Consider the following 26,205-nt stretch of genomic DNA (forward strand, 5'->3'; position numbering starts at 1 on the left):
TGCCCCCTTAGACAGCAGTTACAAGTCCAGGGTGTTACCTATGTTTCTTACCAACTGGCTACAAATCAGAGGTCCCCATGACCACCCCACAGGTTTGATCACTTTATTAGAGCAGCTCACAGAACTCAGAAAAACATTCTACTTACTAGATTATAAAAGGATGTAACTCAGCAACAGCCAGATGAAAGATATACATAAAGCAAGGTATGTGGGAAGTGGTGTGGGCTTCCATGCCCTCTCCAGGCGTGCCACCCTCCCAGCACCTCCACCTGTTCTTTAACCCAGAAGCCCTCTGAACCCCGTCCTTTGGGTTTTTTCCGAGCCTTCATTAAACAGGTGTGGTTGATTAAATCTTTGGCCATTGGTGGTTGATTCTGTCTCCAGCCTCTTCCCCTCTCCAGAGGGGTTGGTCTGAAAGTTTCAAACTTGGTTCCCCTGGCAGCCAGCCCGCATCCTTAGGGGCTTTCCAAAAGTCACCTCGTTGACATAAACTCAGGTATGGTTGAAAGAGGCTTGTTATGAATAAAAGATACTTTCTCTCTCTTATCACTTAGAAAATTCCAAGGGTTTTTAGGAGCTGTGTGCCAGGAACCTTGGAAGAAGACCAAAATATATATTTGTTATAAATCACAATATCACAGAGAGTGTCATTGAGTAAGGTATAGTGATGAGAAGAAAGGCAGGTGCTTTTCAGAAAAATGAAAATAAAAGTGAATCAAGGAAGAAAATGAGAATAGAGAAAAGAAACCTCTGAAGGCAGGACCCCAGCAGCAGGTAGGAGTCAGGGAAAGAATGCTGTGCTTGTAATTTTGGTGACTAAAATGGCAATGTTGCTTTCTTTTAGGAGAATGTGATTTAACATTTCATAGTTACTAAAAAGTCTTGAGTGAATGTAAGGAAAAGTGAGGTTTGATGGGCAAATTAGAATGAAACAGAAATAAAACAGTTCATGGAATGTAATTTAACATAGGACTTCCTTTCCTGAATTACTTCCTATTCTAAATTTTTATGGTTACTAGTCAGCTTCTGAGATTTCACAGAATTGGATAATAGCCTGTTTTGGCAGCCTCCTCATCTTTACAGATCAGGAATCTGAGTGTCTGTAAAGATGACATTTGCCTGAAATCTTTCTGGGCCCAACATATACAGGGGTTGTGTCCTTTACCTCTCCACTGTTCCAGGCCAGTGCAGTCTTTGTGCCAAGGGATTTATTTGCAGTGTCCATCCCTCCAAGAGACTTGCCTTTCTGACCTAGCTAATGCCGAGGTGTCCAGACATGGGAAAGTAAAGGAACCGCTGTGAGTCCTTGCTCACTCCCAATCCCTTCTGAGGCCCCACTAGCTCCTGGAGGAGGCCCCAGTCACCTGGCCTGCTTTCTTCTTCACCTAGCTGCTACCACCCACCCTCCAAGTAAAATACAGATGAGCTGGCTGCAAGCTGGCAAAGATGAGTGAGGGCCATCAAAAGCATTTGCAGAGACGTGGATGACCTAGAGTCTGTCATACAGAGTGAAGTAAGTCAGAAAGAGAAAAACAAATATGGTATATTAACGCATGTATGTGGAACCTAGAAAAATGGTACAGATGAACCGGTTTGCAAGGCAGAAATAGAGACAGATGTAGAAAACAAACATGGACACCAGAGGGGGAAAGCAGGGGGTGGGGGTGGGGGTGGGGGGATGGTGGGGGGATGAACTGGGAGATTGGGATTGACATATATACACTAATATGTATAAAATAGATAATAAGAACCTGCTGTATAAAAAATAATTAATTAGAAAAAGAGGGCTTCCCTGGTGGCACAGTGGTTAAGAATCCACCTGCCAATGCAGGGGACACAGGTTCGAGCCCTGGTCTGGGAAGATCCCACATGCCGCAGAGCAGCTAAGCCCGTGTGCCCCAACTACTGAGCCTGTGCTCTAGAGCCCATGAGCCACGACTACTGAGCCCACATGCCACAACTACTGAAGCCCGCGTGCCTAGAGCCCGTGCTCTGAAACAAGAGAAGCCACTGCAATGAGAAGCCTGCGCACCACAACAAAGAGTAGCACCCGCTCGCTGCAACTAGAGAAAGCCCGTGCGCAGCAACAAAGACCCAACACAGCCAAAAATAATAAAACAAATTAAAGAAAAAAAAAGAACCTTCTGTATAGTTCAGGGAACTCTATCTACTCAGTACTCTGTAATGACCTATATGGGAATAGAATCTAAAAAAGAGCGGATATGTGTATATGTATAACTGATTCACTTTGCTGTACAGCAGAAACTAACACAACATTGTAAATCAACTATACTCCAATAAAAATTAATTAAAGGAAAAAGTGCTCTAGGCCTGGTGGGCAAGACTGATAAGTAGATTGTGACCATAGGTGTGAGCAGTGCTGTGACGCAGATGGAAAATAGCCTAAAGCCTTGCCTGTGGGCTCAGTGTCCCCCCCACCCAGCTCACTGTGAGGGGACCTAGCCCCCACACCAGAACCGCCTACCTAACCTGTGAGAGAACCTGGTAGGCCCTGGTAAGAGTTTAAATTTTATACGGAGTGAGATAGGATTTTTTTCAGGGGGATCTTTTTTAAATTTATTTTTGTCTGCGTTGAGTCTTTGTTGCTGCACGTGGGCTTCCTCTACTTACGGCGAGCGGGGGCTACTCTTGGTTGTGGTGCGCAGGCTTGTCGTTGCAGTGGCTTCTGTTGTTGTGGAGCACGGGCTCTAGACGCGCGGGCTTCAGTAGTTGCGGTGTGTGGGCTCAGTAGTTGTACCTCTAGAGCGCAGGCTTAGTAGTTGTGGCAGATAGGCTTAGTTGCTCCACGGCGTGTGGGGTCTTCCCAGACCATGGCTCGAACCCGTGTCCCCTGCATTGGCAGGTGGATTCTTAACCACTGCGCTACCAGGGAAGTCCTAAAGGGGGATTTTGACTGATATGATTTGTTATGTTTTTTTAAAAAAAATACTATGGCTACAAGTGAAAGAAACCAAACTCAAAACAGCTTAGACAACAATAAAAGCAAAAAGAAGCTGGTAGTTACATAGTACTTATGCTATGCGCTCTTCTGAGACTGTACACATTAACTCACTGAATTCTGTTAATAACCTTGTAAGTTAGGTACTATTCATATTCCCATTTTATTGACGAAGAAACAGGTGTGGAGAGGTTAAACAGCTTATCAGAAGCCTCATGGCAGATCCAGACTTTAGACCGAGGCAGTCTGACTCTATAATGGAGTACCAATTCTTGGCTGTACTGCCTCTCAACAAAACAATGTATTGACTCCATGAAACCGAAGAAAGTTAGCTCTTTGGGCATGGCTCGATCCAGGGGCTCACACAGTGCTGAACAGACTCAAACTGTGTCCATGCCAGAGTTGCCAACAACTCAGCAGAAAGAGCACCTCTGCTTTCCCCCAGGTTCTGACAAAAGTTCTAGAACTGAGTCTGGTTGGCTTGGCTTGGGTCACTTGCCTGGCCTTGGATCTTGTGGCCAGAAAGGTTAAACTAACGCACCGCCTGGTCAGGCCTGACTTGTGTGCCCACTCCTGGGGCTGGGGTACCACCAGACTGAGAGTGCAGGGGGAGCGGTTCCCTGAGGGCTGCTTCCAAAGCCACGGGACTGGATGTTGGGGAGGCCACACTGCAGATGCCAGCTGGTGCGTGTCAAAGGATGTGATGGGGAACATATTTATGATCCTGGATACACCTGCTAAATTGTTTTGTTTTTAGGATCTTAGCAGTTTATTATGTCTTCTATGAGGCCTTTTGTTATGTCTCTTAGTAAAGTTGCATAATTTCCTTTCTAGTGGCTATGTATATTCTTACCATTCTTACATAATCTTTATTTTAGTTGCTATCATGAATGAAATTATATTTAAAAGTTTTTTCTATAACATAGAAGCACCACTGATTTTTATATTTTTGTCTTGTCTCCTGCCATGCGACTGGATTCAATAATTCTAATGTTTCAGCGGTTTATTTTTGTATATGTGGTCATGTCATCTACATGTATCTCCTCCCTTCCAGTAGTTATATATCTTATTGTGTTGACCATAGGTTTTATTTTTAATTTTAATTTTTAAAAATTTTTTTGGCTGCACCTTGCAGGACCTTCCCCAACCAGGGATTGAACCTGGGCCATGGCAGTGAAAGTCCAGAATCCTAACCACTAGGCCACCAGGGAACTCCCTGATCATAGATTTTAATGTATAAAACAATCAGTGTTAAGAATGAGCATCTTGGGCTTCCCTGGTGGTGCAGTGGTTGGGAGTCCGCCTGCCGATTCAGGGGACACAGGTTCGTGCCCCGGTCCGGGAAGATCCCACATGCCGCGGGGCGGCTGGGCCCGTGAGCCATGGCTGCTGAGCCTGCGCGTCTGGAGCCTGCGCTCCGCAACAGGAGAGGCCATAACAGTGAGAGGCCCGTGTACCGCAAAAAAAAAAAGAATGAGCATCTTTGTTTTGGTCCTCATTTTAATGGGAACACTTTGGATGTATTACTATTGATTATTAATTTTAACAAATTAGTTTTTCTTATGTATGATGAATGCTTAGGTAAAAAATTCAAACACTTCTGAATGGCATAAGTCCCTTCTCCAAAGGTAATGCTTCTCTCTTCCAACTCCATCCCAGTTCCAGACAGAACCACTATTAATTGTTTTATGTATCTGTGCAGATAGCAGCAGACATGCATATGCAAACATATCTGGAAAATACTTCTTTTTACTCCATTATATATACCCTTTATTCCCTCAACAGCATACCCATTAATTATTATATTGGTTCTCGGTTTGAAAGAATAAGCATACAGTTCCAAGGCGTAACAAATGTTATACCTGATTCTTCATTCAATGGATGAGTGTGTCACTTGCAGGAAAGCCTTGCGTGGTTTATGGACTTTCTCTCTCCAGAAGAGTCGTGATCTCCCCCATGCCTGTTGGTGATATCACCCTCAAAGTAAGCTCAAGGTTGCAGCTGGTGTCTGTGGGCAGGCTGCAGAAGAGCTGTCCAGGGAAAGAAAGCAGGAAGTGTTTGGGGGGGGAGAATGAGTTGTCATTTGCGCATAGATGCTGACATCATGATGTCCTGCCCTCAGCTCTGCAGTCACCGTGCTGCTCTTGGCCTAGTTTGGTGCTTTTATGTGGAGAGTAGCAACTGCTTTCTTTTCTTCTTTCAACAAATATGTGTAGAAGGATTGTCTACTGTGTGCCAGGCAATGAGGATGCAACAGAGAGCAAAACAAAGACCCTGTCCACATCCAACTCAACTCCTAGGTAGGGAAACAGAGAAAAAATAAATGGCACATACAAACATAATGTCAGGTAGTGAGAGGTGCTATGAAGAGAAATAAAGAATGATGAAGAAAGAGAGGTAGAAGAAAGGCCTCTCTGAGGATGGGACATTTGAGCAATGCCTGTCAGAGCGATAGTTGTACAATTCCAGGGGGAAGGATGCTCCAGGTAGGGTAGTGGTTCATTTGCAAATGGGGTCAGGGTGGGCTCTCCCTCAGAGGGCACTTGGCAATGTCTGGAAGTATCTTTGATTGTCAGAAAAATGGCATTTTTTTTTTCATGCTAGGGCTAGAGTGAGAGGAATCTTACTCATTTAGAAGAACTCGAGTGTTACACCAGAGGACCCGCAGTGGTTTGAAGGAGGAGGTACGATGGAGTAAAAGACACTGGACTTGCATGTTAGGGAATCAGAAATTCAGTGACTCACTATGTATTTAGGGGACAATTTTTATCATCTTTTAGAATCTCAGCTTCTCTTTCTGCCTCTGACCAATGTCCCATCTCCCCTACCCTGCACATAAACACCCATGGCCAGATGGTGTTTCTGCATGAAGTATAGAACATTAGGTGACCAGACTCAGACCCCAGATCATGAAAGGCAGAAGTTTGCAGGAGCACAAAGCTCTTAGATTTCTGATTTTTAATTCAAATTGATTTGGAGAAGGTAGAGTCTTGATATATCTCTTCCTTGTAGCCCTTCAGGTTATGTTTTAGTCCTGCAGCAAAACAGATGCCTGGATACTCAGAAGCTCCCGTCGACTGCCACATTTGAGCTCTGTTGCAGCTCTTTTGCAGCTCAAAAGTCACCCTAGGAGGAAGAGATTTCTCTACTGTTTTTTAACTTTAATTTTTTGTCTGTTTGTTTACCAGTAAGGATTTGACATTTTATTCAAAACAGTATGATCTGAGGGGTTGTCGTGGCTGCATCTCCCAACCAGTGCTGCTGGAATCTAGTGAGTAGAGAGCAGGGATGCTGCTAACAACATCCTGCGCTGCAAAGGACAGCCCTCCACAGCAGAGAATTCTCTGGCCCCCAATGTCAGTAGTCATGATGTTGAGAAACCCTGAGGTAGTGGGAACTGGCTGGTGCAAAAACTTGAGACTGGAGCTGTGCTCACAGTTTTTGAGGAATAGCAAGAAGGTCGGTGTGGCAAGAGTAGAGAGAGGTGGGATAGGAAATAATAAGTTCAGAGACTAGTCAGGGGCCAGATCATGTAAGGTATTGTAGGACAGATGAGGAGTTTGGATTTTCTTCTGATTGTAATGGAAAGCCGTTGGAAGACTTTGAGCAGGGGAGTGAAATAATCTGAGTTTTGTTTTATAAGACTTCTTGTGTGGAAAGTAGCCTCTAGGGGAGAGAGGAGACTGCTAGTTGCCTCCCAACATCTAGTGTCACCTTCTTCCTTAATAACAAAACTCTGGGGAATTCCCTGGCTGTCCAGTGGTTAGGACTCGGTGCTTTCACTGCCGGGGCCCTGGGTTCAGTCCCTGGTCGGGGAACTAAGATCGCACAAGCTGCCATGGCGCAGCCAGAAAACAACAACAACAAAAACTCTGGAGGGTTTTTTGTTTGTTTGTTTTTGTTTTTTCAGGAATATTATACATGGAAAAGGGACTATACTTCCCAGCTTCCCTTACAGCTAGGAGTGGTCACTTGAATTAAGTTCTGGTTCATGAAGATGTAACTAGAGGTCTTGGATGAGACTGCTGGGAAGTTTCCTTAGAGGGAAAAAGGGTGCTACCTTCTTCCCCACCCCCACCCCCATTTTTTACTATCTAGAATGCAGGCAGAATGGCTGAAGGTCATTTAACCATTTAGAACTATGAGGTAGTTCCAGTATGTAAGCCTTGTGTGAGGATGAAGAGCAGAAAGATGGGAACTGGGCTCCTTGTGATACCCAGGAGCCTCCATCCCAGCTCTGGACTGCCTAACCCTAGATTTATTTTTACCTTAGAAAGAAGTAAACGTTGCTCTTATTTAAACCACTGCATTTGTTGTTGTTGTTGTTGTCGTCGTCGTCGTTCGTCGTCGTTGTTGTTATGTGTAGATAAAACTAATCCTAATTGAAAGGAAGCAGGAAGGTCAGTTAAGAGGCTGTTATAGTAATCCAAGCAAGAGATGATTGTAGCTTGGAATAGAATGGTAGCAGAGGGGGTGACTAGAAGCACTTGTACTTTTTTGTGTGTGTGGTAAATTATACATAACATAAATTTTGCCACCTTAACTATTTTTAAGTGTACAGTTCAGTGGCATTAAGTACATTCATATTTTTTGCAACCATCAGCCACTAGCCATCTGCAGAACTTTTTTATCTTCCCAAACTGAAACTCTGTACCTATTGAACAATAACAACCATTCCTCGTTTGTCTACCATAGACTTAGTTCCCCTCACTGGCCTTTCACTTTTTCATGTCCTGGATGATAGTTTATAATTATCCTGTTAGTTACTATGGTTGATAGCAATGTAGCTGAAATATACAACTTCCTGGGAATTCCCTGGCAGTCCAGCCGTTAGGACTCTGTGCTTCCACTGAAGGGGCACAGGCTTAGATCCCTGTACGGGGAGCTAAGATCTTGCAAGCTGAGCAGTGCAGTGATAAATAAATAAATAAATAACTTCCTATGTGTGTTGCATGTAATAAATTTTTGATATATTTTATTTTGGAAAGCAGGCTATAAAATAACATACAACCTGATCTAGTTTTACAAAAAAAATCTACAGGTGCAAATGTAGGCTGTATCAGAAACATGTAATCAGTGGTTATATCTATTTAGTAATATTTGATACTGTTTATTTTTTTATTTAGCTGATCTTTTCCCCGTAATTTATTTGCAATGAATATGTATTACTGGTGTAAAAGGTTTTGTGCACCACAGTGTTTGGCCCATGAAGTAGGAGTTCAGAAACTGTGTCTGTTGATATTTTTACCAGCAGTAAAGCAGCATGTCCAGGGGCAGAATGTAATCTTGTCTGAATGATTAACATTTGGTGATGGCTCATCTACCCTTGGGGATGTGTTAGCTTTCTCTCCTCACTAGTTCTTTCTTCTGTACATAGCATGGCAGCTTCTTTGTGCTCTAGGTTAATACTGACTGCAAAGAGATTATTGTTTTGTTATTGCTTTTTTTTTTTTTTTAATATTTAAGCGCTCACTGTTCATCAGTTTTTAGGTCAGACTATACATGTTAGTTTCAGTAAGCTTGTGTTTTACATTTTTATGCCATAATTTAATCTCCATAAGGTACTTTCCATAGTCCAGGCATGGTCTACTGCATTCTGTATTTCTCTGGAGGCACATTTAGGTCTTTGTATCACATTCTGGTCTGTTAGTTAGGTCATTATGTAATAACTCTGGAATTATCATAAGAATAAAAGATTGGGAACACGTGGAACCAACGGTAATGTTTAAGGTACAAGTAAGTTTTGAAGAGAGAGAAATGACTGAATGAGTTTGGAATTTCTAATAAAAGCAGCCAATCCGGATCAACTTCATTTCATTCATTCTCGACTTTTAAACTGATCAGAAGTAAATGCTAGAACCCCTGGAAATGTTTGACAGTATGTGGTATATGTGACACTTTTACTTGTTCTTCACTCTGCAGGGATGTGAGAAAGACGAATTGTTCAGTGAGATTGAGCAAAAAATGAACTTAGACATTGTGTATGTTGATGTGAAAATCACAAGGTGTGTAGCAGGTGGGGTGGAGTTGGGCACTTTGTGATTTCAGCATGTGCAGATATAGTAGGGGCTGAGTCAGGCCCTGGCCCTAGAAGAGGAGTAACTAAAATTGTGAAAATATTCTAGGAAGGTAGAGTTGACTATGCTGGTGTAGAAAGAGTGGTCTTTTAGACTTCAAAATAGGATGACCTTAAACTAAAGTTGGTTTTAATTAATAAAATATAAAAATCACCAAAAAGAAAAGGTTTCCTGGTTATATTCATGAACATAACCCCCTTAGCAGCACATGTGGTACGTTTATAGGGGAATGAGAAAGTGAACGTGTACCCTTTTCCTCTGCCATCAGGGATTCCCAGAAAACAAGGGTTCATTTCAGTAGATCCTCAATGGCTGTTTATAGTAATCCAGAATGCTCCATGGATATTTGGAGGCAGAAGTGGCAAGGTCACTTATTGTCTATATTCAGAAATTGGGCCTTTATGAGGAATTTAAGTCACACCAAAATGTTTCTCTTAATGCAAGTCTGATAACAGCCTCTTATTGCCCCAGATTCCATCAACTTGGGATGCCTTGGGATGAATGGATATTTTTTTTTACTAATGCAAACGTCAAGGGTAAGATTAAATCTGATTGCTTTCTTCATAATTATTGAATGGAACTGATGTGCTGAAGGCCTGAACAGATGTTTTGGGGTTTGGGATTCCTCTAGAGGTAAGAGAAGCTGCTTCTTTTCCCAAGCCCTGTGTGTCCTCTCCCAGTTTATCATTGCTGTTTGCAGCCAGTCTTAGCAGTCTGCTGTGCAGATCATGAGCTTTGAGACTCATACCACACTGAAGTGCCACAGGCTACCCCACTTTTTACTCTTGTCGCAGTACCTTTCCCACAGTTAGAGAAGACTGAGCCATGCCTCTCAGTCTCCGTTTCCAGCCCAGGGAACTGAGCTGACACTAGGGCCTGACACTGTATGGGAGACATCAGGGTTCCTGCACAGGGTTCCTCTCCCCTTCTTGGTATCCTTAGTCACTGTCGTGACTACGTCCTGGATCTTGTCATATGAAGATAGCATAGCCTGATGGTTAGAACACAGATTTTGGAATCAGACAGACTTGGCATCAGATCTGTACTGCACCACTTATTACCTGCTTGACACTGGAGCAAGTTTCTTTCTTTCTCTAAGCCTCGGTGTTGTCATCTATAAAATGGATCAATTGCTATCACCCCCCTGAGTCACTTCACTGCACGTCAAGTGCTTGGTATGGGTTAAGCACTCAGTAAATAATAGCTGGAAGTTCCAGGTTGATAGACATGGAACTCTATAGCTCCACTGACAGTTTAAACTCACTGACATTTAAAATGTCTCTCTCTTTGACCACTCCACTCATTTGTCCACTAGCTTGCCACATCTGTTCTGCAGCTTCACTGGATCCTGCAGTCCAGGAAACGTTCTCCCTGTGAAAGAGAAAGTAGCTGTCCTCAGCCCTTGGGTCACATGCTTCCAAATTCATAACTTTAGAGTCTCTATTTCTTTCCAGGTTTCTCAGGAAGACCCCAAGGACTGGCTCATCCCTGTGATGGAGAGGATGGAGTCTGTTACAGGAGGGAAGCTGGGCTAAGACAGGAGATATTGTAGAGAAAAGGGGGGCAGAGGCAGGCTGGAGATTGAGCTTTGTCCTCTATCTGGAAAAGGTGGTGTTTATACGCCTGTTAGTTTAGGTAAACTTGTAGAATAGATATTTTTTATATAGCTTTTCCAGGGACTTCCCTGTTGGTCCAGTGGTTAAGACTCCATGCATCCACTGCAGGGGGCACGGGTTCGATCCCTAGTTGGGGAACTAAGATCATGTGTGCCCCGCATGGCGCAGCCAAAAAATAAATAAAAAAACTTTTCCAAGGTCCAGGGTGTAACCATTGGTTTGATTGGCTTTTAATGAATTGTTTAAAACACAAATATTTTGTCACAACCCAAATGTGTGCTACATACCTCATGGGTGGGGGAGGGAAATGCTGAGCTCTTGTTCGCATCATTTCTTCTATACACGGAAGAAATGTAGATTGAATGACTCATCCAAGGTCAAGCATGTAATAAGTGGTGGAGACAATATTCTGAATGTCTGCCTTTTAAAACTGTCCACCATCTCTCCCCCCATTTACTCCTGCAACAGAAGCATCCTCCTTCCAGCATTCTACCCCTAACAACAAGAGGACCCTCCCCAACCCCCAGCCTAGCATCGACCAGCATTATCAGAGAATGTCCTGTTCTGGGCCCAGGACACTGCATCAGGCCTTCAGAGGCCTTTCTCAGAATTTTCCTTTCGAAGGGAGAGGGGTTACTCCATCTGTTCCCTTGGTCTTTTCCTCAGAGAGCCTTTTCCTTCCCACCTCACTCCTTAATGTTCATTCTCCAGTAGCCCCTGACTTTGCATATCTACTTAACTGTTCCCCACCATTAGAAGGTAACCCTCACAAGGACAGTGACTTGTTCGCTTTCTTGTAGTATCTTCTGGCTTTTTTGTGCTTTGTACATATCAGGCATTCACAAATTACACATCTGTTGAAAGAATGAATGACTCAGTTGTATCTGTCAGAAGCTGAAAGAATATGAGCCTAGAGCAAATGGCACATGGCATCTCCACTTCTCCCTCCTCCTCCCTCAGCCACAGCCTGCCAAGAGGCTAAGGAAGGAGGAGGAGGGAGAGTTTGTGTGCCTGAGGACCCAGCTTCGCTCCTCCTCCTGGGTTTGCTCTGTGTGGAGCGTCAGGACACCATATCATTCTGGCCTAAGCCAGTTAAGGTTGAGCTGCTGTCCTGTGTCTGGTCTCAGTGCTGCCAGCCCACAGCTGTCTCCAGGTGTGTAGAGCCTGTTGAAGGCAGGGGAGCACAATGGCTAAGGGCATAGACACTTGAGTCAAGTGACCCCTCTGCCACATCCAGTTGTGTCCCCTTGACAAAGTTTCATAACCTTTCTTATTAGTCTTAGTCTTATTGTTTGTGAAATGGAAATGACCTCATATGGTTATTCCTAGGATTAAATGAGATAATCAGTGTGAAATCTTTAGCATAGGTGAAATACATGCTGAGTGTTTCATTCAGGCTGGCTGATATTATGTACAGTCCTAATTAAATACTCTTTTTTCTGTTTGTGGCACAAGTCCCTAGGTTGCTAGGTCTGCTTATTCTGTGTGGCTCACTCTGCCCCATCTTTGATGGGGAGGAGCTTTGAGGGAGGTGTGAGTGGAGACCCAGGAGGTTTGTTTGAGTGGGAATTCAGCCTGTATTTCTGATGGTTCCCTATAGAAGGATGGTGCTTTGGTGTGAGTTTTGTGTGTTTGCTTTAGTTTTGTCCTGGTGATTTCCACAGGGGAAAATAATTCAAGAGGGAGTAAGTGTCACCACTGGGAGCTTGCCTGACTCTCTTTCTCCAGGAAGAAGAGCTCTGCCCAGTGGGGGTGGAAAAGGGCAGCATCTGAAATGTGTGCTGGGAGGTGATAGGTCCAAGGTTGAGTCTTATTTTTGGCTTCTCCAAGGGACAGGACTGGGCCAAAGTGTGGGCAGTGGGGTTGGATTTTAGTTCCTTGTAAAAGGCAGTGGAAACCTTCACCACCTCCCCAAGGCAGCACCCTAAGAGCTGGCAGCTAGTGGGCCCTCTCAGCTATGCTCCAGTTGGATTACAAACTCAATAAAATAAGTAATTTTTTGTTAGTAAGTAATCCACTGTATAGGCCAATGAAATATGAAATACCTTCCATTAAAAATGTTTTGAGGGGCTTCCCTGGTGGCGCAGTGGTTGAGAGTCCACCTGCCGATGCAGGGGACACGGGTTCATGCCCCGGTCCAGGAAGATCCCACATGCCGCGGAGCAGCTGGGCCTGCGAGCCATGGCCGCTGAGCCTGCGCGTCCGGAGCCTGTGCTCCGCAACGGGAGAGGCCACAACAGTGAGAGGCCCGGGTACCGCAAAAAAAAAAAAAAAATGTTTTGAATGTTATGGAACATGATAAAGGAGTTACAAAAAGGTTTTGTTGTTGTTGAATTTGGTATGGCTAAAACAACTGTAAAAGATTAGGGGGACATGTCAATAATCTGGAAAGCGTCTGCTCAAGTTGCTTTGCAAGCAGCAAATTCTTGCTGTCTTTTAAAGAAAAAAGAAGTAGGAAATCATAGAGAACACCTTGTAGCTGGAGTTAACACAAGAAAGCAAACGGGGAACGACAAGTAATGTCAGAGAACAGCTTTAGCCAATGCCAGAGGTTGGCAGATAAAGGCATATTTGTATCTTAAAATGTTTATGGTATGTAGTATATTTTTAGTACATATATTATAATTACATATTAATAGTATATATTAACATAGCATGTATATGGTAGTTTTTTAAATGAATTTCTACTTTAATGGACTACTGCATCAACCAACCAACTACTAATACGTATCAGGTGAGTGGGTTTCTACTGTTCTGACAAATGGACTTACCAGTATGTTTTGTTGACTCCTAGAAGACAGATCTGTGAGCTTTGTTTTGTAAGACTGGAAATATGACATACAGCTATGTTAATAACTATGTAATAACTATGTTAATAACACTGTTACCAGAATAACCTGTATCTTTGGATTCCATTTCCAATGGAATGTCTTCTTACAGTCAAACTGACCTTTTGGATTTTTAATCACCTGGCTTTTACTCTGCCCTCTGAATACTGTGTGGACAGAATTGGAATTGTGGGTTGCTCTGGTTCAGCAGGAGCTCAAAGACAACCAGGGTTGGTGTGAGCCAGAGTCCAGATGAAGGGAGTAGAGAACAGGAGTGGAGGGAGGCTAGATGGGAAGGGGAAGGCCCATTCGAACCTTGGTTCAAACATCTTGATTTCTAGGTTTCAGGCCACCCAGGTCCAAACGTGAGAACAAAGGCTCATCCTTCTAAAGCATGGTGACTTTTTAACTTCATATGATTTCAGATTTCCAGTTAATTGTTACCTCTACTCAAATTGATAGTTGAGAATTGATTGCGGTCATGCAGTAGCAACCCACAGCCTTAAAATCCTTGGCTCTCTTCTTTTCACAGGTGTTGGGGCGATGCTTCTTGACAGTGGTACAGGTCCATTTCCAGTTTTTGACCCAGGCGTTACAGAAGGTCCAGCCAGTGGCTCACTCTTGCTTTGCCGAGGTTGTTGTGCCAGAAAAAAAGAACAGCAGCAGTGGCGGCAGCTTATCTGGCATGGGCCACACACCAGAACTGGAGGATGCTGTGCGGTCCTGGCGGGGGGCTGCTGAGGTAACCCTGACTTTGGGGAGATTGGTGCCCTTTGTTCAGATAGCAGAGGCTCCAGAGGGCCTTTACCTGTTGGTTCTTAAAAGAGCCATTTTATGTAGAAGTGTGAGTTTTCACCTGCTATCATTAGCTTGTTCATTCATTTAACAGTGAATATCTTTGTAAATACCCACTTCATGCCAGGCATGTGCAGGCACTGAGGTAGTAGCCTCCACTCACAGCCTTCTAGGAGAAAAGTCTTTCAAAAACAGGTTTGAGGGGCCGTGATGGAGGTGTGCAGGAGCCCAGGGGAAGGGCCTGGCCTCCGACAAGAAGTGCAACAAAGCTTCTAGGAAGAGGGACCAGGGAGAAGAAGCTGGAGGGTATATGGAGGGTAAGTGGTCAGCCAGGTAGCTAGGTGGGGATGTAGCAGGCGATGACACATTTCTTGTTGGCATTTTATTTTTTTTAATTTTTTAATAAGTTTATTTATTTTATTTATTATTTTTGGCTGCGTTGGGTCTTCATTGCTGCGCGTGGGCTTTCTCTAGTTGCGGTGCGTGGGCTTTCTCTAGTTGCGGCGAGCTGGGTCTACTCTTCCTTGCGGTGCGGGGGCTTCTCTTGTTGCGGAGCACGGGCTCTAGGCGCGCGGGCTTCAGTAGTTGTGGCTTGTGGGCTTCGGTAGTTGTGGCTCGCGGGCTCTAGAGCGCAGGCGCAGTAGTTCTGGCACATGGGCTTAGTTGCTCCGCGGCATGTGGGATCCTCCCAGACCAGGGCTCGAACCTGTGTACCCTGCATTGGCAGGCAGATTCTTAACCACTGCGCCACCAGGGAAGCCCTCATACCTTTTATTTTTAACAGGAAAATATTACAAATGCACTTGAATTCCCTTTGTACTTCTCCACTATCTTATTCATATTCCTTTCTCTCTAGAGATAACCTCTTTTGATTTTGGAGTTTGTGATTCCTATGCATATTTTTATATTTTTATTCTATATGTATGTATCCATAAATATATTGTTTTGCACAATATGAAACTTTATATAAATGGTATCATTCAGTTCACTAAAATCTGGCTTCCACACCTACACAAGAACATACCTTGTCTTGTCAAGGTCATTGGTGCCTTCCATGTTGCCAAAAATAATTGGCAGAAATCCAAGGATCCTGATGACTCCATTCAGCAGCTCACAGCGACATGAGCCCTGGAAATCCTCTCTCCTTGTGGAGAACCAGGTCTTCTTAGGTACCCTCTTAGCTCTTGGGCTAGCCTTTCCATCCACTTTGCTAGCTTCTCTTCAACATAACTTATGAATATGAGTTTCTCAAGGCTCAGTTCTACGTGCCCTCTCCCCTAGAGGGTCTCCGTCTAGTCTTGGAACTTTAAAAACTGCTTGTGGGCTGGGGCCACAAGCACACAAAAGTGTGTGCCCGGTTCACTTCCCCCGTGGGCTCAGGCCCCTATATTCAGCTGCTGCCCACCTCGGGTCTTCAGATGGCTCAGCCCTTAGCCTTTCTGCACACACTGTTCCTCCTCAAATCTTCCCTGTGCTAGCATGTAGTGCCATCCCACACTGGGTCCTTTGTGCAAGAAACCTGAGATTTATCCTTCAGCTTTTCTGTCACATCTACATCCAATCCATAAGAAAGCCCTGCATATCCTACCTCCAAAATATGACTGCAAATCTGTCCCTTTCTTTCTGTGTCCACTATCACTAACGTAGTTCAGGGAATCATTACTCTCCCCTGACAGCTTCAGTGGCTGGACTTGCTTCTCCCCTTTCTGTCTTGCCGTCCTTCATGTCTCTCCATTTCCTTAGGGTAAAGTGTGTACCCATCCCCATGACCTGCCTGGTCCCACATAGTCTGGCCCCTGCCTCCTCACCAGCCTCATCTGTGGCCACTCTCCCCTGCTCACTGGGTTCTAGTTCCTTTGCTGACATCTCTGCCTGTCCTACCCCCACCCCACACTTCTGTTTACTGCCTCCTCTGCCTTAAACTCAGCCTAAATGGTGATTTCTCAGTTTCTTGGGCGCTCCCTGTTACAGTTTTCTATTTCCCTTGGGATGTTTTTCTCCATTTTATATTTTTTAAATGTTTTATTTGTTTGCCTTTTCGACCCATGAAGCTGTCAGCTCCAAGATGGTAGGGACCAGGTTTTGTGCTCCACTGTCTATCCAGAGACACCTAACATAAGACCTTGTGGGCTACATATTTGACTAAATGGAAGAGTTCTAGAAAGAGAGTCAAATGGTTTTAAACTGTGTGACTGTTAGGGTTCAGGGAATGGTTGGTATTCATACAGAATTTGTGGAGCTTTGGAAATGTATGGCATTATAGCTGCTAGTTAACTTCCTTTAGTCCTGCAATTTTGGTAAATACTACAACTCCTACCTTGGCCTAGAAGAACAAAAATTAACTGTTAAAAAATGTTATTTGTTGCACAAATGTTATTGCAATAAAAACAGACATTGAAAAATTGAAAGACAGTTCATCCTGAATCCTTCCTTCCATCTAGTAAATCAAATATATATTTTTCTGTATTCTCTAGTCCTGACCCATATGTATAGATAACATTTCATCACAAGACACAGATTAATTTCTTCTTGTTTTTCTTATGTACTCTTCATAAACATATTTAGTGACTAAACAATAAGTATTTCATTTTTCTGTGCAGATTTCAAAAGTTCTGTTTTTCCTTTAATGTTGCAGTGTATGTTTTTTTTCCTATTCTTTTCCTATTGGTGAGGTTTTTTACTTTGGTGTATAGGACCACCCAACCATATATATATTGTTTAATTCTGGAAACTCCAAGGGCCAATATGCTAGGGTATCTGTCTTTTTAAAGCAGGGAAATTTAAAATGTGAATGTTTTTAATGTGTATGTAATTTATATGTAATGTAGATATAAAATAAATAACAGGTAGGTAAGTCTTTTTTCCAGGGTTTCTTTTTTTTGGTCATACCGCGTGGTTTGTGGGATCTTAGTTCCCTGACCAGGGATTGAATCCAGGCCCTCAGCAGTGAGAGTGCGGAGTCCTAACCACTGGACCGCCAGGGAATTCCCAGGGGTTTCTTAAATAAGGCAGTTCTATTGTCAGGTTTGCTTTCTCTTCAACGCTTGATTCAGTCTTTCAGAACTTCTGGCTGCTTGCTCACTTCGTAATACAGACGATCCGGAATGTCTGGTTTATATCTAATTCTTAGATAGTTTCTAGCTTTACTGTAGTTGTTTTCTGGTTTTTTAATTTTGCTAGTATCTGTAAAATCCTCTTTTACCTACCAGTCACCATTTCTGTTGCAGGCAACATCTAGACTAAGAGAAAGAGGCTGTGATGGCCGCCTGGCAGGAATTGAAGTTCAACAGCTCTTCTGTTCTCAAAGTGCAGCAATTCCTGAGCACCAGCTAAAAGAACTGAACATAAAGATTGACAGTGCTCTGCAAGTACGTTTTTCAGAACTGACACGTTAATATCTAAGGGATGAAAACAAGGGAGGGAGTTAAAGTCATGATGCTGAACCAGTTGGAAAGAGTAATAAGATGGTAGTTCACCTCATGTCTTTTAATAACTATAGAAATTTAAAATTTCTGTTTTCATTGAACCTAGTCAGTTTATAATCTGCTATGTAATCTTCATTCTTGAAAACAATTTCTTTGCAGGCATATAAAATAGCTCTGGAAAGCTTAGGTCACTGTGAATATGCAATGAAAGCCGGTTTCCACCTGAATCCAAAGGCAATTGAAGCGAGTTTGCAGGTACACTTTTCTTTCTGGTAGCTCCTGGGAGCTGTGGTGTGGCATTCATGCCATCCACATGAGGCAAATGTCTTGAGAGGTGAGCTGTGGGTCACCTCTCTTCTCCTATCCAACCCTTTTCCAGGGCTGCTGCAGCGAGGCAGAAGCACAGCAGACAGGGCGGAGGCAGACCCCGCCGCAGCCCATGCAGTGTGAGCTTCCCACCGTCCCCGTGCAGATAGGATCGAACTTCCTGAAGGGTGTCTCCTTCAACGAGTCGGCCGCCGACAATCTGAAACTTAAGACGGTAACTTTCCTTGGGGTTCCAACAACCGGGTGTGAACTTGAAAACAGAGTTCTTAAGGGAACCTGAGGGCTTGTAAAGAATCAAGACTAAAAAGCAAAACTTAAGTCAAGATGGGAGGCATTGACCTTCCTCAGTAAACTGGTGTCTAAAAGCAGACTAGGGTGACTTTTGTTGGTTTTTTTTTCTCCATTTGGTAGGTCTTTATTGAGCATCCATTGGTGCCAGGCTAGGAGATTTGACAGCCCACTAGGTTGTGATAGGAACACAGAACGAGGGGGCCTCACCTGGAGGATTAAGAGATGTGACTCTTGAGAAGAGGACTTTAAGCAGAGAATGACCTGAATAATAAGTATGGGGGTGGGGCTGAGGCTGTGAGATGTCCAGGAAGTGAGAACCCATCCCAAGAGCTGAAGATCTTCCTTAGAGCTGTAGCTGGGGCCCCCCTGGCCATCCAGGACAGTCACTAATGAGACTCGGATTTAATTGTCCTGAAGTAAGGCTTGGGCTCTGGTATTTTGTAAAAGTTGTCCAGGGGATTCTAATATGTAGTCAGACCTGAGGGCCACCGTCTAGAACAAGGGGAGACATGGTAGGAGCCAGGGCTGGAAAAGCAGCCCGGAGAGGCCAGAAAACCCTCAGTGTGAGGGCTGGGCTCCATCCCCAGGTGGCTGGCATCCCACCAAGACAGGTCGCGTAATGAGGTTTACATTTCGGAAAGATCCCCCTGACTTCAGGATGGACTGTGGCTGGGAGGGGAGCAGCACTGAAGGGTTTTGGCCATGGCCCCATCAAGTGATAATGGGAGGCGAGTGGAAGCGTTCACGAGCAATCTAGAGGTTATAACAAGCAGGACTCAGTGATTAACTGGCTGTGAGAGGGAGGGGAAAGGAGATGAGGCCCAGGTTTCTGGCTTGGACAGCTGCTTTGGTGCTGTTTATTGAGGCTCGGGGATAGTCGTCATAAAATATATTTTTGGACGCGATTTTAAGGTTGCTTTTGAAATGTCCAAGTGGAGCTGTTCAGCAGGCAATTGGATGTATGGGTCTGGAGCCCCAAAGTGGGATCAGGGCCAGGGTCCTCAGAGGCAGATGGTCGCTGGAGCCAGGAGAGAGGCCGGGGGATCCAGGAAGTGTGTGGAGAGGGTCCAAGGAAACTTTGGTATTTAAGGCAGTGGCTGTGACCATTTTATAGTTATACGGCCATAACTGAACTTCTTCAATAATGTGCTATGTCTGCCTCAGCATACTCTCCTTACAGTATCTTGATCTGAGTACACTGATGCTGTGAATCCCAACTTGTTGGGAGAGTTCCGGATCACCAGTTTATTATGAGAGGACGTAACTCTGGAACAGCCAGACGGAAGAGATGCCTAGGGCAAGGAATGGGGAAGGGGCTTGGAGGTTCCATGTTCTCTCCAGTCACCGCTGTCCCAGCACCTCCATGTGTTCACCAAATCAGAAGCTCCTAGGGTGACTTTTTTTTTTTGTGGTACGCAGGCCTCTCACTGTTGAGGCCTCTCCCGTTGCGGAGCACAGGCTCCGGACGCGCAGGCTCAGCGGCCATGGCTCACGGGCCCAGCCGCGCCGCGGCACGTGGGATCTTCCCAGACCAGGGCATGAACCCGTGTCCCCTGCATCGGCAGACGGACCCTCAACCACTGCACCACCAGGGAAGCCCCTAGGGTGACTTTTTTAATGAGACATTTGCCAAGTTCGTTTTATTCATAATTTTGTTTAAAATGTGTAAAATACAGGGTTTTGAAAGTATACTATAAAATGCTGTTTATGATTAATGTTCCAGTGGACTTTCATAAATTAAATAAGAGGAGAAATATTGTCATAATACTGAAGTAATTAGGACTATTTGCAGAGCATCATATGTGCCAGGCATTGTGTCAAATGCTTCCCATGCATTGTCTAGTTAATGCTCACCCATGAAGTGGGTACTGCCCTTTTCCCCATTTGACAGATAGAGGAACTGAGGTCCAAGGCCACACAGCTAGAAAGTTGTAGACTGGAATTGGAGCTTATACAGTCTGTTTCCAGAGTCTGCATACCTGACCACTTGTTCATCCAAAATAAAGATGAGGTTTTCATTGGTATTTACTTTTGCTAGATGATTTTGTTTCCTTATTCAGAATTTCAAAATTCCTCAACCAGTTTGCATTAGCACATTGCTAAATAATGCTATATTTTGTGCTAGAATAGAAATCACATATGTGTATTAACGCACATGTATTCATATCTAGCCAGTCACGCTACAGGGTTGAGAAAAATCTTTGAAGGTAATTAACGATAATTACTTAAGAAATTAAAATGACATGATATCGGAGTACGTAAAATGCTCTTTTCTTGAGGACTATCGTGTACCTGTAAGTGCATTTCTACAAGTCTTAGAACCTGGTATGGCTTTATTTTGAGGTGCGAACTCTCTTTTTATCAATCTGTAGCATACAATGTTACAGCTGATCAAGGAGGCAGGCTGCTATAATGGAATCACACCCAGGGACGATTTTCCTGTGACTGAAGTCCTGAACCAGGTGTGCCCATCCACGTGGCGGGGTGCCTGCAAGACCGCCGTGCAGCTGCTGTTTGGCCAAGCTGGACTGGTGAGTGAGCACATGTGATGGATGAGGGAGAGAATAGAGAAGGACGTTTCAGGCATGTGAGGATGTGGTGTGGGCACATGTGCGAAACATTGGAGAATTTAAAAAGCACTTTGCTTGCTGCAGGTTTTAGACCAGATAGAAAAGGTAAAGGAAGAACAGCATTAAAAAGTCTTTTTTTTTTCTTTAATAGATTGATAATATGTATTAGCAGAGTACCTAGTTGCAAAATGATGTCTCAGGCTTTCCTGATTTTAAGGAAACCATTACATTAGTAACGATTTGATAGGACCCTTCACCTGGCCTGATTACTCTGGAGCCACAGTGGATGTCTTTCTGTTGCTCAAACACATGAAGCTTCTTCCTGTCTCAGGCCTTTGCCCCTGATGCTCCTTTTTCCTGAGAATACTCCTCTCAGATCTTCATGTGACTCACTCATTCTCATTTTCCTGATGTCAGCTCAAGTATCACCTCCTCCAATGGTATAAGTAGTGCCCCCATGCAGTCACTTTGTATCCCAGTTTTCTGTTTATGCAATAAAATAACAACAACTCAGGTAAGTTTGGTCTTTTCACCTCTGGTGAGAAGAATAACTTTTGCCAAAGTTGGGTGGGGTCAGGAAATCAACATCTAGGTTTTTGTTAGGTACCTTTGACCCGTATACCTTATGTTCTTATCCCACTTTCTAGAATTAAATGACTGCTTTTTGAAGAGTTATAGCATTTCAGAGATTAAAGGAAGCTAATTAGAGATTTACAAAATTAAAGAACTGTTTCTTACTCTAATTCCTACTTTATTCATAAAAGAAGCTGTTGGGAGGATGCAGTCCTTTTGTTTGGTGTGAGTGCGTGCTCAGGTGGCCCAGCTCAGGGTGGTACTGCCTTGTAGAGGGCCAGGTGGGGGCCTGTCCACAGTGGTGAGTTGCGTTTCACTTAAGATCTGTTCCTTAGTATAGGAACCCCTAAGAAAAAGAGTAAACTGGAGACCCCCTGCTGAAGTATGGAGGTTCCCAAAGATCATTTTAGCTGAAACTAGGAGAACCATGGCGATAAGCTCTCCAGAAAGGAGTGTGTAAAATAAGGCAGGAGGACCCAAAGGCTTTTTTGTTTGTTTGTTTTTAAGATTTTAGCTTAAAAAAAAAAAAAAGATTTTAGCTTAGTTTTTAAAATATTTATTTATTTGGCTGTGCCAGATCTTAGCTGCCACGTGCGGGATCCTTAGTTGAGACATTCAAACTCTTAGTTGCAGCATGCATGTGGGATCCTAGTTCCCTGACCAGAGATTGAACCCAGGCCCCCTGCATTGGGAGCACAGAGTCTTAACCACTGGGCCACCAGGGAAGTCCCCAAAAGGCTATTTGGAGAAAACATCATTTAAAAAAAAGTCCCATGTTATTCAGAGAGCAAAAACTTCTTCCTAATTCCCTCCGCCTTGATCCCAGGGCACCGTTGTTTGTGACTGATAAAGAACCTTAAGATTATTGTTCTGGGGATGGGAGGAGAGAGGAAACACCTGCCTGTTGCAACAATGGCTATTACTTGGACGGGAAGTCTTTTCCAAAGGACATTGCAGACCAGCTGTGAGAACTCTCTTTACAGCCATGGAAATCAACTCCATTAGAGGCTGAATTTGGAATCCTAATAAGCAACTCTGCATGGCTTTGCCTTTTCTGAACTGTTACAGATTTGGTTTTAAAGTGTTTTATGACTATTTTCTTAAAATTCTTTTAGTTATTTGAAAATATATTCATCACTTTGTCAGACGCTTTAAATTACAAAGCATACTGTATCATCTGTGTAGTATTAAAGACTCCTCCAGGGAGTTCCCTGGTTGTCTAGTGGTTAGGACTCCATGCTTTCACTGCTGTGGCCTGGATTCAGTCCCTAGTCGGGGAACTGAGGCCCCGCAAGCTGCACGGCGTGACCAAAAAATATGAAAAATAAAAACTCTCCTCCAAATAAGAGGAAATCATTGAGAAAAGGGTTGGTTCTTCATTTTCCTGAGGTAATTTTGTTTTTATTGATGGTTGAGGATAAAATGGTCTTTACAAAAAGCTTCATCGACTTCTGGCTCGGATTCAGTCATTACAGATAGGCTTTTCTAAAGCATTGGTTTTATTTTTAATGACATTTTTACTTCTTTCAAGTGCATAAAGTGAAAAAATACTTAGGAATGAAACAAAAGAAACAAAGTAATTCCTAATTAACATATTTACAATTTGGAAGAAGTACTGAAAATGATTGCAGAGTTCGCTACCTCCTGCACCTCGAATGTGTTTCTGTTTATTGAAGTATTACTGTTTTCAGTCATCTTTATTACTTGTTTTTGTCTCCGTGGGGCTCCTGACTGGCCTCTGAGTATCTGTCTTGCTGGGGAACAGTTCTTACCAGAGACCAGAGTCACTCAGCATTGATAGGCTCATGCATTTGATTTGTTTACGATCCGTTTTCCTCTCTGAAAGCTGATTTTTGTTTCTGTTTCTCTGTTAGGTGGTGGTTGATACGGCGCAGATTGAAAATAAAGAAGCCTATGCCCCACAAATCAGTTTAGAAGGCTCCAGAATTGTGGTTCAGGTCCCATCCACATGGTAACGTGACTCTTACATTAACACAAGCCTAAGCTCTGATTGATGTTTGCACATCTTTGAAAAGATTGCATTGTTTTGGACAGACCTTACGCTAGCTCACACAACAGGTCTTACTACTTGTGCGGGTTTGTGGTCAGTGGAGGTATGTTAACGCCATGTGTCATGATTATCAGTACACGATAAGGAAGCCAAGATGTCTGAAAAATAGTCTCATTGACCAGTAATGCATCTAAAATGTTATATACTCATGGGTCATAATGAGCAATATTATCTTTTTGCGTTACTGAGTCCACAACTTTTGAACAGAGTATATCATTTACTCTAAGTCACCCAGCATTTCTTTAAAGCTGAGTGCAGAACATAGAACTTCTTCTCTTCTTCCATTTCTTCTCCTTCCAGCAACAACCCTGCTGATCTGGAGCTCATGTCATTACACACCCAGTGTCACTGCAAATCTGGAGGCAGACTGAGCTGTTCTTATTTTTAATTATTTGATTATATTTGTAAACTTATAATAAAGTATTCTTCTTAATCTATTCAAACAAAAGCTCCTGCAGAGGGCTTCCCTGGTGGCCCAGTGGTTGAGAGTCCGCCTGCCGATGCAGGGGACACGGGTTCGTGTCCCGGTCCGGGAAGATCCCACATGCCGCGGAGCGGCTAGGCCCGTGAGCCATGGCCACTGGGCCTGCGGGTCCGGAGCCTGTGCTCCGCAACGGGAGAGGCCACAACAGTGAGAGTCCCGCGTACCACACAAAAAAAAAAAAAGCTCCTATAGATCAATAAGAAATGGGCAGGGCACATGGACAGGTAAATCAGAAGAGGCATGGTCAACAAAGAGATGAAGAACATGTGTAACCTCACCTAACAAAGAAAGGAAGGCAAAGTAGAAAAATAATACAATGTCATTTTGCCCATCATGTTGTTGAATTGTTTTAGAATAACAGTACTAGATTTGGGCCAGGCTGTACAAAAACAGGCACAGATGTTGTTGAATAAATCACACAGCCTTTCTGGAGGGCAGTTTCATTTGTCAGACGCCTAAAATAAGGGCTCTGACCTCAGCAGTTCCACCTCTAGGGATTTAGCCATGTGATGTGCACACAGATTCAGATGAAGGATGGGCATCACAGCTTTACTAGTAAACAAGAAAAATTAAGCCTATATTGCAAGACTTTTGCAATTAAAATTATGATCAGAATGAATATTTAACTATATAGAAAATGTATAAATCATTTAGGTAGGAAGAGATAGAGTTAGTAAGGAACAGTGGCACTATTGGTGCCCATGTGGACTAAAGTGGTAGCTGGGTAATACATTCGAATTGTATTTAACTCATTTCTTCTTGAAATGTGAGGGGGGGTCCAGTGGAGATTCTGCCGAAAGTTTTAGAATTTGTTGATATATATCAAGTAAGGGTTGGCAGTTTACTTCATGTCCCAAAATCTCCCTTTTATGAGTTTCTTCCCCACATTTCTAAATTTGATTATTAATATGGCATAATGTTAATTTATGTACATATCTTCATTCCTGTCAAACAGTAGTTGTGTTTTTTTGTTTGTGTTTTTTTTTTTTGGCTGTGCCGTGTACCTTGTAAGATCTTAGTTCCCAGGCCAGGCCCTCGGTAGTGAGAGCGTGGAGTCCTAACCACTGACTGCCAGGGAATTCCCCAAGCAGTAGATTAAAAGCTCACTTTTTTGTAAGATTTTTGTGTTCCTGAGTTCTTAATTTGTTTTCTAATTCACGTTCTTATTGAAAAATATGAAACTTAACCAGGATTCTCATTTTAAAGAAAACATATTCGGGCTTCCCTGGTGGCGCAGTGGTTGAGAATCTGCCTGCTAATGCAGGGGACATGGGTTCGAGCCCTGGTCTGGGAAGATCCCACATGCCGCAGAGCAACTGGGCCCGTGAGCCACAACTGCTGAGCCTGCGCGTCTGGAGCCTGTGCTCCGCAACAAGAGAGGCCGTGATAGTGGGAGGCCCGCGCACCGCAGTGAAGAGTGGCCCCCACTTGCCACAACTAGAGAAAGCCCTCGCACAGAAACGAAGACCCAACACAGCCAAAAATAAATTAATTAATTAATAAACTCCTACCCCCAACATCTTCTTAAAAAAAAAAAAAAAAGAACACATTTTCAACTCTTGGATAATTGGGTGAATATAAACAGTTAGTACTAAAATGGTTAACCCTGCAGTTTACTTCCACAACTCTCCCTGTATGATTGATTTCCTTTGTAATTCATTGCACCTCCTTGAAAGACCTCAAAGATTGCAGTTACTTGGAGAGGCTCCTTCTGCTGGCTACTTTTGGTAAAAATGCAAAGTTTTATGTTTTTGTTTCAAGTTACAGAATATGTGCTTGTTGAGAAGAACACAAAAAGAAGTGATTGGTCTTCCCTGGTGGCACAGTGGTTGAGGGTCCGCCTGCCGATGCAGGGGACACGGGTTCGTGCCCTGGTCCGGGAGAATCCCACGTGCTGTGGAGCGGTTGGGCTTGTGAGCCATGGCCGCTGGGCCTGCGCGTCTGGAGCCTGTGCTCCTCAGCGGGAGAGGCCACAGCAGTGAGAGGCCCATGAACCAAAAAAAAAGAAGTGATTGCTTTATTTCACCTTTGGAAAAAATGAAATTATTAGCAAAACTAGTCAAGAATTTATTATATGCTTTGATTTTAATAAAACAAAGTGTCTAGGTGCCAGATACATTTTTTTCCCCAAAGAAAGTAAAACCTTACTTAGATTTTTTTAACTTGTCATATTTAAGCTATTCACCCAT

At 43.6% G+C, this 26,205-nt stretch overlaps 1 protein-coding gene across 6 annotated transcripts in view; it reads left to right on the forward strand.

Moving 5' to 3' along the window:
* The window catches only part of KIAA0355 (KIAA0355 ortholog), a 74,948-nt gene that overhangs the window by 34,829 nt on the left and 13,914 nt on the right, over positions 1-26,205 (forward strand). For all 6 annotated transcript variants that reach the window (XM_029240397.1, XM_029240360.1, XM_029240408.1 and 3 more), the window contains 6 exons: positions 14,013-14,222; positions 17,503-17,643; positions 17,860-17,955; positions 18,080-18,241; positions 20,691-20,849; positions 23,336-23,433. In XM_029240397.1, the coding sequence (XP_029096230.1) occupies positions 14,013-14,222; positions 17,503-17,643; positions 17,860-17,955; positions 18,080-18,241; positions 20,691-20,849; positions 23,336-23,433 (866 nt within the window). The remainder of the gene's footprint in view (positions 1-14,012; positions 14,223-17,502; positions 17,644-17,859; positions 17,956-18,079; positions 18,242-20,690; positions 20,850-23,335; positions 23,434-26,205) is intronic.

The sequence above is a fragment of the Monodon monoceros genome, unplaced genomic scaffold (genome assembly GCF_005190385.1).
Source record: "Monodon monoceros isolate NGI ecotype Baffin Bay Population unplaced genomic scaffold, NGI_Narwhal_1 Super_Scaffold_10, whole genome shotgun sequence".
Taxonomy (NCBI): Eukaryota; Metazoa; Chordata; class Mammalia; order Artiodactyla; family Monodontidae; genus Monodon; species Monodon monoceros.